Source organism: Anticarsia gemmatalis, chromosome 26 (genome assembly GCF_050436995.1).
Source record: "Anticarsia gemmatalis isolate Benzon Research Colony breed Stoneville strain chromosome 26, ilAntGemm2 primary, whole genome shotgun sequence".
Lineage (NCBI taxonomy): Eukaryota > Metazoa > Arthropoda > Insecta > Lepidoptera > Erebidae > Anticarsia > Anticarsia gemmatalis.
This window is the reverse complement of record NC_134770.1, coordinates 8,752,566-8,765,000: the sequence shown is the minus strand read 5'-3', so window position 1 is coordinate 8,765,000 and position 12,435 is coordinate 8,752,566. Positions and strand designations below refer to the sequence as shown.

The following is a 12,435-nucleotide window of genomic DNA, read 5'->3' as shown; positions in this document are numbered from 1 at the left end:
CCTAACCTAACCTAACCTAACCTAACCTAACCTAACCTAACCTAACCTAACCAGTAGCGACCCAACCGCCGTCCCAAACGCCACGCGTGTGTCGAGCTCCCGCTTCAAAAAATCCTAAAAGTGGTAAAAGTGCACGAATATACCGGTGTTATATACCAAAAGTTGCGGAAAAGTGAGGCGCACACGCCCGTGAAAAAATTAAGTGCCGCGGACCAAAGGTTAAAAAGTTATAACCAAAAAAGTGCAAAAGTGGCAAAATTGAAAACTTTAAGTGCGTGCGGCGCGCGATTAGTCGCCTTGACCCACACTTTTTAAAGTGTGCCCTTGAAGCCCCTGGCGAGGACTACCTGCGTGGGAAGTTTCAGAATTTTCCGGCTGAAAACGGCTGAGAAAAAGCCAGAAAAACAAGTACCACGTGGGCACGTGGTCACCCATCCCGAGGAGTGCGGCTGGATCTGGCAGTGCCGCAGCCTGCGCCTCTCAGAGACGAGACAGGGGACACATCGCGCGTCATCGGGACTCAAGTAAGGGCGGAGTTATAGCGATTACAAATTTTTTCCAAATTTCAAAATTACTTTTTTCAAAATTAAGATCTGTGACCCCCACTTTTTAAATTAGCATTAGATAGGCATTTGCCGACTCTACAACCCCTGAAAATTTCAGATTTTTCGGTTCAGTAGTTTTCGAGTTATAAATTTTTTAATTTTAGGGGTTGACACGTGGGGGCAGTAGGGGTGGTCGCTATAACCCCGCTCCACCGTCGCCGTGTAGGCGCTACTTAGACTAGTTAGATATAAGTTAAATTAAGTTTTTAGGTTAAGTAGTTTTTAAGTTATTAGGAAAAAACCGGACAAAATTTTTACTTTTAATATAAGGGTTGGGGTTGCATCCCCCAAATTAATTTTACTAGACGCGGCACAAAACGCCGATACTACAGGAAGAAACCCCGTGTCGCTGCGACCACGGGGGACGGAGTTACAGCAAATTGAAAATAGCTGTCAAAATTTGACAGCTCTGACAGCCAACTGACAGCTGACAAGCAGCCATATTGGCTGCCATATTGAAAATTTTAAATCGACGATAACTCCGGCCCCAGTGGTCGTAGCGACTCGGGATTTTCGCTGGAGGACTCGGCAGGAGCGGGCGGATCGACTGGGACCATAACCTGGTGGTGGCCATTTTGACCGCCATCTTGAATTTCTTCAAAGGCTCATATCTCGGGCCCCAGTGACCCGATTTGAACGGGACTTGCTCTAGCCACCTGAGCAACGCCTGGACGACCGCCTCTTCCTGTCTGGGACTTTATCCTGGCATCCAGGACAATCCGGGACTTTACACCCGGATCTTGTCCAAAATTTTTGACCCGGTTTTTGACGTGACGGATAGCTACCCCTATTCCCTCACTATCTAGACATCCAATCCCTCGACCCCTCCCCCCCATCCCCCCCTTCCTGACCGTTCTATACCCTTTACATATAGAACACATCCTGGACTGAGGGCACTCTCACGCACTCACACCACTATTCACAATACACATACATTTACCTCACACTCACACACATACACACACACACACACACACATACGCGCACACACACCTTCAAAACCAAACACGCACACACACAGAGACACACACATACGCAAACTCACCTGAGCGATATCTCGCATCGGGATACCGGACAGCTGCTGGACAGCAACACACGCGACCTGCAACAAAAGTTGTAAAACTTTGACTTTAGGTATAGCTAAGGTTTGCGTAAGTAGAGGGAAGGATGTTCGGACAATACTCCCTAGACAGGACGCCCGTAAAAAGGGTGTCGAAATCGAAGGCAGATCCCGGCTCCAACAGCCCGACAGACCGACCCGCGGGACAAAACGCGAGACGGAGTGTCGGCGAGCGGGAGTCAGCCAGGGTTACCAGCCCTACAAGAAGGCCCCCCCCTACTACAGTGACAACCCCGTCTCCCAAACACATGCCAACCTTGGCCACCATTACGGTGACCAAGAAGAAACGGGCGCCCATACGGTGCCTGGAAGGAGAGCTTCCCTCCAGGCTCCAAATCTCACCTACGAGCCCCCCAAAGAGCCGAAGAGAGGAAGCCAACTCATGGTTCGCCAAGGGGCACAGGGCCCTCTCTGAGTCTCGAAACCTTAGGGGGGACATTAAGGAGACCCTAAAAGCGGCCCTCAGCCACCTAATGAGACTTTTTAAAGAGGCGGAAGCGGGGTCCACTGTAGAAGGGGGGACAGAAAGAGATGAAAGTGAGGGAACCGGGGCGACGGAGCAGATAGGGAAGGATAATCCCCCCCCTGCCTGCTCCGTCTCCCTGGAGAATGTCAGGGCATTGATGGAAAGAGTGGAAGAAAATAATAGGATCCTGAAGGAAAATAGGGAACGCCTGGACCTACTGGTGGAGAGACCGCAGCTGAGCTACGCCAACGCAGTCCGAGCGGAAAGCAGTAGGGAGCCCGCGACTCTTCACTCAGTCATAGTGACATCGAAGAATGAAGAGGATACTGGAGAGGAAGTATTAGAGAAGGTAAGAAAGACGATTGATGCCAAGAACGGATGGGTGAAAGTTGAAAGAGTGCGGAAAGCTAGGGATAGGAAAATAGTACTAGGATGCAAGACGAAGGAAGAAAGGGAAAAAGTAATAAGTAAGCTTAAGGACAGCGGGGGTCAACTCGTCGCCGAGGAGGTCAAAAACAAGGACCCGCTCCTGGTCCTGAGGGACGTCCTGACCGTTCACAGCGATGTGGAGGTACTGGGGGCCCTTCGGAGCCAGAACGCGGGTGTTTTTGGCGCCCTCGCCGACGAGGAAGATAGAATGGAAATTAAGTATAGGAGGAAAGCGCGGAACCCCCACAACGCAAACATCGTCCTAAGGGTGTCTCCGACGATATGGGCAAGGGCAGTGGCTGCAGGGAGATTGAAGGTCGACCTGCAGAACGTGCGAGTTGAGGACCAGTCGCCGCTGGTGCAGTGCACCCGGTGCCTCGCATACGGACACAGCAAGCGCCTCTGCAGGGAGCCGGCTGACCTCTGCAGCCACTGCGGAGGCCCTCACATGAGGGACAAGTGCGCAGACATGGCAGCGGGAGAACCACCAGCATGTCGCAACTGCGCTCGGGCGGGCGCGGCCCACGTCCAGCACAACGCATTCAGTGCTGAATGCCCAGTGCGAAGGAAGTGGGACGCTCTGGCCCGAGCGTCGGTTGCCTACTGCTAAGGTGGAAAAGGGGACCAAAAGCAGCATAAATACATCTGAAAGGAGAAGCGAAAAGCAGACGAACACACGCACACAATACACTACAACACAAAACACACACACAAGCACACAAACCTACATGACCAACCTGGTTGCAATGGCCCGCGCGGAGAGTGGCAGCTTTTCCAAAGGTTTAAGTGTCGTTAAACTAGAGGAAAAGAAAACGCACAACAAAAGGTCAGGTCAGTCAACGACTTCCCACCGAGTGGCAGCAGTTTGTTCTCAGTCCATCCTGAAAATGTATCCTGAAGCAAAACCTGCGAAATCCGCTCACGTCAAAAACTGGCCAAGACTGGCTGGGAACCGATCAACCGGTAATAACTGTGTAAAAAGTGTAGCCATAAAAATAATTGTATTAAAAATTAAAAACTAGCGTAAGAAAAATATGATTATTTAATATATTGTTATATATATTAAAATAGCATAAAGGTATAGAATAAGTATAATAAATATTGTAAAAACAAGAAAGCATTAAATTAAAGCGTTATGTAAGTAGTGTTAAGTGTATAGGTATAAGCAGACAACACCAATGTAAAAATAAAATAAATGACCCTTCTCCCCCCCCCCCCCTTTTTCCCATCCCACCATCCGACCCTAACCTAAGCCCCCCCCCGTGTGTACTTAATGATAGATTAATAATAGAATAGGTATGCAAGTATGAAAGATGAGGAAAAGAAGTGCGAGAGGCATAAAAGCGAGAATGGTATGGTAATAGAGGACTAGAATGATTGAGGAGAATAGGCCCATTTCCGGGTAGTTTCAAAATAGACGATAAAAAATTAGATAGCTTGCCAAGGACCCTGACCTCCATGTTAGGGGTAGCTAGGAAAAAAAAAAAAAAAAAAAAAAAAAAAAAAAAAAAAAAAAAAAAAAACCTAACCTAACCTAACCTAACCTAACCTAACCTAACCTAACCTAACCTAACCTAACCTAACCTAACCTAACCTAACCTAACCTAACCTAACCTAACCTAACCTAACCTAACCTAACCTAACCTAACCTAACCTAACCTAACCTAACCTAACCAACCTAACCTAACCTAACCTAACCTAACCTAACCTAACCTAACCTAACCTAACCTAACCTAACCTAACCTAACCTAACCTAACCTAACCTAACCTAACCTAACCTAACCTAACCTAACCTAACCTAACCTAACCTAACCTAACCTAACCTAACCTAACCTAACCTAACCTAACCTAACCTAACCTAACCTAACCAACCTAACCATTTCATCTGATTGTTCCGAAAATAAGTGCGCTTGGTCAAACAATGATAATTAACAACAAATCGAAGCATTATTGACTATTCCTAAATACTATTTTCGAAATAAATTAGAAAAACTTAGATTTTACCACAAATGACTCAGAAAACTCACACTATACATTAAAAAGTCGTCCAGATACACGAACATTTACCTAGAAATAGTCCATCGCAAAATCCATTGTTGTCGTACGGAATCCATCGTTGTCCCACGTGCTCCCTGGTGCTATGGCGTCATCCAGTGGTGGCTCCCCGGGTCTCCCGGCGACTGTTGCTGATGCCACGACCCAAGAGTCATGCATCAGCACCTTAAATAAGCTCGCCGCGTGCATCACTTCTGCAATTGCTGAGGGGAAAAGCGTCACGGCTGTCAACAAGCGCTTGATTGCTGCTGCAGCTAATGAGATCCGCTGTGTGGCTGCCAAGATACCCACCTTCACTGCCCAGCAGGATATTGGCACGTCCCAGGAAGGAAGCTGGCGTCAGGAAATCGCGACTTGTGTGCGAGAGGAACTCACCAAGCACCTCGCCACTATCGCGACGCCACCGAAACCAGCTCCACGTCCCAAGTCTTACGCGCAGGCGACCAGCGCTCCCGTCCCCCGCCCCGTGTCTAAACCACCCCCCCCCAATAAGCCCGCACTCATTGTTGCGCTGCAGAATGGCAGCGAGTATCAGACGCGCCAGGATGTTGTCAAGTCCTTCAAGAGCGCCGTCAACTTTCGCACCACCTCGTACGCGCCAGCCAGGATACAGGCTGTCTCCAACAACAAATTGCGTGTGGAGTTCGACACCCAGCAGCAGCGCGATGAAACTCTGAAGAAACTGGAGAAGTCCTCGCAGATCACAGCCCAACCGGCCAAGTTACTCAGACCCATGATTGTGCTCAAGGGCATTTCGCTCGACACGCCGTCCGAAGAGCTGATCAACATAATCCAAGGCCAAAACAAGGAGTTGACGGCATTGGTAACTGACGGCGACGACTTGCGTCTTGCTTTTAAGCAGAATAACCGCAACCCGCAGTTATACAATGCCGTCCTCATCACCAAACCCACCATCTGGCGAAAAATGATCGACTTGGGGCGCGTCTGCGTTGATCACCAACGGGTGCACGCCGAAAACTTCTCGACCTTCCTCCAATGCAGGAAGTGTCTGCAGTTCGGACACACAAAGAATAAATGTACAGCGACGCAGACAACCTGCTCATACTGCTCGGAGGAGGGGCACATTACCATCAGTTGCCCCCTGCGGGAGAAGAACGGCGTCCCCAAATGCATTAACTGCCTTCGGCACAATACAAAATTCAACACGAAGCAAGACACCGGACATGTAGCCACTTCCAGCAACTGCCCTCGTGTGAGAGCAGTCAATGCTAAAGTCACCAACCGTACTGATTACGGAACAGAACCCGACTATCATTCCGGCTTAGAAATAGGCTACATAAATTTCAATTAAACACTAAATTTCCCACATATATCCAGGTTCAACTAAATTTTCAAATAAATCACAACATATGAAATTGCAACATTCAAATGGTAACACCTGCCAAACGTATCAAATAGCGTAAGGCTGGTGTTATCAGAACCAATAGCGAAACAAATCTAACAAAACTAAAACATGGCTCAATAAAAAAAAAAAAACCTAACCTAACCTAACCTAACCTAACCTAACCTAACCTAACCTAACCTAACCTAACCTAACCTAACCTAACCTAACCTAACCTAACCTAACCTAACCTAACCTAACCTAACCTAACCTAACCTAACCTAACCTAACCTAACCTAACCTAACCTAACCTAACCTAACCTAACCTAACCTAACCTAACCTAACCTAACCTAACCTAACCTAACCTAACCTAACCTAACCTAACCTAACCTAACCTAACCTAACCTAACCTAACCTAACCTAACCTAACCTAACCTAACCTAACCTAACCTAACCTAACCTAACCTAACCTAACCTAACCTAACCTAACCTAACCTAACCTAACCTAACCTAACCTAACCTAACCTAACCTAACCTAACCTAACCTAACCTAACCTAACCTAACCTAACCTAACCTAACCTAACCTAACCTAACCTAACCTAACCTAACCTAACCTAACCTAACCTAACCTAACCTAACCTAACCTAACCTAACCTAACCTAACCTAACCTAACCTAACCTAACCTAACCTAACCTAACCTAACCTAACCTAACCTAACCTAACCTAACCTAACCTAACCTAACCTAACCTAACCTAACCTAACCTAACCTAACCTAACCTAACCTAACCTAACCTAACCTAACCTAACCTAACCTAACCTAACCTAACCTAACCTAACCTAACCTAACCTAACCTAACCTAACCTAACCTAACCTAACCTAACCTAACCTAACCTAACCTAACCTAACCTAACCTAACCTAACCTAACCTAACCTAACCTAACCTAACCTAACCTAACCTAACCTAACCTAACCTAACCTAACCTAACCTAACCTAACCTAACCTAACCTAACCTAACCTAACCTAACCTAACCTAACCTAACCTAACCTAACCTAACCTAACCTAACCTAACCTAACCTAACCTAACCTAACCTAACCTAACCTAACCTAACCTAACCAGTGGCGACTCAACCGCGGTCCGAAACAGCTGCTTTTCCGCACCGCTCCGCAGTTAAAAATTCCAAAACCCGGTTTTTTCTAACCCTACGGTATCGAGCTATACGTCAAAAGTTCGGGCTTCGCGAGACCTACAAGCCAGTGAAAACCGTATAAACCGGACACATCGGAGTGAAAAGTTATTAACGAAAAACAGTTTTATAACCTTAAAAGTGCAGAGAAAAACGCTTATAACTCCAGAAAACGATCGAGGACGTATCGTTTTTATTGTGCCAAAAGTTGTGCCCAGTGACCCCCCAAGTGCGTGCGAAGTTCCGGATTTTTCCCGTGAAAAACCACCGAGTTATAGCGGGAAAACAGGAAAACCACGTGGCACGTGGTCGGTGATCCAGAAGAGTCCGGGAGGAGCCCGATACGCCGATCGACGGGGACCGCCGAGAGCAGCCAGGGGACACTTCGACCATCGAGATAAGTGGAAAACTTCGGGAGCTATTGACGTTTGAATTTTCCCAAATTTGTAACACCTTTATCTCGTAAACAAGATCTATGACCCCCTAATTTTAAGTTAGTTTTAGATAGCTTTAAGGCCCTAGACCGTAAGTTCCGACTTTCAGAATTTTCCGAGTGAAACTCGCGATTTCGCGCAATTTCCAAGAATTTTCCTCAGGGTGAAAATTTTCGACCCTAATTTGACACGCTCGCGGACTAGAACTCGTCGAGACGATTCTGGGGATACCAAGCACGACGAAATTGCGTCACGGGAAGCCCGAGAAATCGCGGTTTGAAAATTGCGAGTCCGCCATTTTGAAAAATTCAAACCGCCATAACTTCGGTGATCCTTGACCAAAAGTACTCGTGATTGGTATCTCTGGAGAGCGCTCGAGGAGAGCTAGCGAGTGCTTGCGCCAGATTTGACAAATTTCCCCGGAAAATTTTTGGAAATTCGGGAAATTGTTTCCCGGAAAATTCCAACTTGAATGCAAGCGGCTTACACCGCACATCACAACAGTGAAAGTCCCGCGTTTCTGCGGTGCCTGGGGACGGAGATAATCAATTTTCAAAATTGACTGACAACTTTGACAGCTAAGTGGCAGCCATATTGGCAGCCATCTTGGAAAACTTCAAGCTACGATAACTCCGGCCTCAGTGGTCGTAGAGACGTGGGATTTTCACTGAAGAACTGAGCAGGAGCAGGCGGTATTAGCGAGCATTACACATGGTGGCGGCCATTTTGACCGCCATCTTGAATTTCTAAAAAGTGCCGTAACTTCGGTCTGGATAGTCCGATTTGAACGGAGCTTTCTTTATAGACCTTGGCGAAGCGCTGGGTACCGTTTTCTTCTGGTCAGCTCAAAATCCCGCCATCCCGGGATAGTACGGGAACAAAATCCCGGACCAAAATTCGACAGAGTCGGTCAGTGCCTGCTGGACGTGCCTACCTACCCCACCTCCTCTCTGTATAACAGTACCCCTCCTACCTAAACCTACCCGTGACCCCCCTGACCCCCCCTGTCCCCCCCCCTGACGTTCCACGCCCTTTACACGTGGAACAAACTCCCACCGGAGACACGCTGTATACACATACAGTAACACAAACACATACACACACCAACACACACACATACACACAAACACACACACATACACACACACATACACACCCACGTACATACACACAAAATACGCATACTTACACAATACTCACCTCGGAAGCCTATTGCGCCGATACACGGAGACAGCTGCTGGGCAGTACCTGAAAAGGACAAAGTTTTATATTACTAAACGTAAACTAGTATAAGTTAGTTAAGTTAGGAAAAGGTAGGAAATATGGAGAGGACACCTGCCAATAAGACAGGTAACAGGGTTACCAGCCCCACCAGAAGGAGCCCCCGCCCGGGGGTGTCCCCGTCTCCCCCACCGACACTACACCTCCGGCAACAAACAGTTGCCAAAAAAGCCAAGCGAGTGATCGAACCCAGCGAGGGAGGCTTTCACCCCAAGCTGGCTATCTCGCCTCAGAGCCCCCCTAAGACCAGGAGAGAGCAGGCGAACTCCTGGTTCGCCAAGGGTCACGCGGCCCTCTCCGAGTCGCGAAACTTAAGGGGCGACATAAAAGAGAAGCTGAAGGCGGTCCTCAATAACATGATGAGGCTCTACAAGGAGGCGGAGGCGGAGACATCAGCGGGCGTAGGACAGAAAACGGAGAGAGAGGAAACAAGGGAGGTGGAGCAGGCGAGTGGGGACCCTTCCCCGCCCGCCTGTCCCACCTCAACAGAGATTAGGGACCTTCTGACGAAAGTAGAGGAAAACAACAAGATCCTGAAGGAAAATAGAGAGAGGTTGGACCAGCTGGTGGAGAGACCGCAGCAAACCTACGCCAACGTCTTACAAGCGGAAAGCAGCAGGGAACCTGCGACTCTCCATTCGCTGATCGTGACCTCGAAGGACGAAGAGGATACTGGGGAAGAAGTACTGGAGAAAGTCAGAAAAATAGTAGACGCAAAGAATGGATGGGTCAAGATTGAAAGAGTAAGGAAAGCAAGAGACAGGAAAGTAGTGATGGGATGCAAGACGATGGAAGAGCGGCAAAAAATAGTAGATAGGTTTAAGGAAAAGGGCGGTCACCTCGTCGTCGAGGAAGCCAAAAACAAGGATCCGCTCCTGGTGCTGAGGGACGTCCTGACCATCCACAGTGATGAGGAGGTCATGGGCGCCCTTCGGAACCAGAACGCTGGCGTTTTCGGTAACCTCGCCGGTGAGGACGACCGCATGGAAGTTAAGTTTAGGAAAAAGGCGCGAAATCCACACAATGCCCATATTGTGATGCGAGTCTCGCCTGCAATATGGACACGAGCAGTGGCTGCAGGGAGACTGAGAGTCGACTTGCAGAACGTGCGCGTGGAGGACCAGTCGCCGCTAGTGCAGTGCACCCGGTGTCTGGCCTACGGCCATAGCAAGCGCCTCTGCAAGGAGCCCTCCGACCTCTGCAGCCACTGCGGTGGCCCGCACCTGAAGGTTGACTGCCCAGACAAGACAGCCGGGGAACCACCATCCTGCAGGAACTGCACTCGGGCTGGCGCGGCCAACGTCCAGCACAACGCATTCAGCAATGAATGTCCGGTAAGGCGGAAGTGGGACGCGCTAGCTCGAGCAGCTGTAGCATACTGCTAAGGTGGAAACGGGGAACTGGAGAATAAAACTAGGGCAACTAAAGCCACCAGAAAATCGGGGGGGCATAAAAACACTAAACAAAGACACACTACATAACACAGACGAACACACAAACACACAACCGCAGTGGGCAGTGACTTTCGAGAGACGGGGCGACTTGCCCGAGTACTTAAGTAACCTTAAATGCAAGGGCAAGAAACCCCGCATCCACCGACAAAGCCACACAGACACAAACACACGAAACAACACAGAGTGTCTTCGGTTCATTGTAGGTATGAACCTGAAAACCCATCCCATCCTTAGCACGTGCGTAAGTGTCTGGTCGACGCTGAAGAACGAGGTCCATAACATTTGTAAGCCCTGTGTCAACGTAAACTTAAAATGTAAAAACAAACGAAGTAGCAGTAAGAAAATATGTTTATTAAATATATTGTTAAACATATATTTTAATAGCATAGATGTTAATGTAAGTTAAAATAATTGATAAGAACTGTAAATAAAGAAAAATAGTGTGTAAGTGTGAAAATAGTATTAAGTAAAAACAAAACTGTAAATAAATAAAAACCAACCCCCCCCCCTCCCACAACCACCTTCCTCCCCCCTCCCCCACCACCCCCACCTGTGTTGTGTATTGAATAGTATTAAAAGTAGACTAGGTATGAAAGTATGAAAGCGATGAATAAAAGTACGAGAGGCATAAATGATAGAACTGGAATGACAAAGAGGCTCGGAATGTAAGAGAAGAGTAGGCCCATTTTAGGGTAGTTCTATATATTAACATAGAAGTAAGGAAATTAGATAGGATAGAATAACAAGGTCCCTGACCTCCATGTTAGGGGTAGCTAGGCGAAAAAAAAAAAAAAAAAAAAAAAAAAAAAAAAAAAAAAAAAAAACCTAACCTAACCTAACCTAACCTAACCTAACCTAACCTAACCTAACCTAACCTAACCTAACCTAACCTAACCTAACCTAACCTAACCTAACCTAACCTAACCTAACCTAACCTAACCTAACCTAACCTAACCTAACCTAACCTAACCTAACCTAACCTAACCTAACCTAACCTAACCTAACCTAACCTAACCTAACCTAACCTAACCTAACCTAACCTAACCTAACCTAACCTAACCTAACCTAACTGTCCTTTACACAGGTCGCTTGTCACACCTCGTTGCTGTCGAAATCATGCTTCTTTCCTTAGACTCTACAATCAACATTAGAATTCATTGTTTCATCGCAATAATCGATTATCCTATTTCGGATTGGGATCGGGATCGGGATCGGGATCGGGATCGGGATCGGGATCGGGATCGGGATCGGGATCGGGATCGGGATCGGGATCGGGATCGAAATTCATTTCATTCATTTCATTCATTTCATTCATTTCATTCATTTCATTCATTTCATTCATTTCATTCATTTCATTCATTTCATTCATTTCATTCATTTCATTCATTTCATTCATTTCATTCATTTCATTCATTTCATTCATTTCATTCATTTCATTCATTTCATTCATTTCATTCATTTCATTCATTTCATTCATTTCATTCATTTCATTCATTTCATTCATTTCATTCATTTCATTCATTTCATTCATTTCATTCATTTCATTCATTTCATTCATTTCATTCATTTCATTCATTTCATTCATTTCATTCATTTCATTCATTTCATTCATTTCATTCATTTCATTCATTTCATTCATTTCATTCATTTCATTCATTTCATTCATTTCATTCATTTCATTCATTTCATTCATTTCATTCATTTCATTCATTTCATTCATTTCATTCATTTCATTCATTTCATTCATTTCATTCATTTCATTCATTTCATTCATTTCATTCATTTCATTCATTTCATTCATTTCATTCATTTCATTCATTTCATTCATTTCATTCATTTCATTCATTTCATTCATTTCATTCATTTCATTCATTTCATTCATTTCATTCATTTCATTCATTTCATTCATTTCATTCATTTCATTCATTTCATTCATTTCATTCATTTCATTCATTTCATTCATTTCATTCATTTCATTCATTTCATTCGTAAAGTTTAGTATGATTTACGATTTCATGAAGTTATTTAATAATTTCAAGGAGTCAAAATATAAATTCA

General features: G+C 46.0%; 2 protein-coding genes across 2 annotated transcripts; both read left to right on the top strand.

Annotated features, from left to right (window-relative positions):
* The first annotated feature begins 1,607 nt into the window (after nucleotides 1-1,607).
* LOC142984285 (uncharacterized) lies at nucleotides 1,608-4,090 on the top strand. The gene has a single exon (XM_076131769.1). It carries the CDS (start codon nucleotides 1,773-1,775, stop codon nucleotides 3,228-3,230), a length of 1,458 nt encoding a protein of 485 aa, XP_075987884.1. The 5' UTR covers nucleotides 1,608-1,772; the 3' UTR covers nucleotides 3,231-4,090.
* A 3,059-nt stretch (nucleotides 4,091-7,149) lies between these two features.
* LOC142984277 (uncharacterized) lies at nucleotides 7,150-11,080 on the top strand. Its single transcript, XM_076131758.1, has one exon. The coding sequence runs from the start codon at nucleotides 8,965-8,967 to the stop codon at nucleotides 10,306-10,308; it is 1,344 nt and encodes a 447-aa protein (XP_075987873.1). The 5' UTR covers nucleotides 7,150-8,964; the 3' UTR covers nucleotides 10,309-11,080.
* The last annotated feature ends 1,355 nt before the right edge of the window (nucleotides 11,081-12,435 follow it).

What these genes read in the sequence shown, in the direction of transcription:
- LOC142984285 (XM_076131769.1), top strand. Translation starts at nt 1,773, where the DNA reads ATGTTCGGACAATACTCCCTAGACAGGACGCCCGTAAAAAGGGTGTCG.
- LOC142984277 (XM_076131758.1), top strand. Translation starts at nt 8,965, where the DNA reads ATGGAGAGGACACCTGCCAATAAGACAGGTAACAGGGTTACCAGCCCC.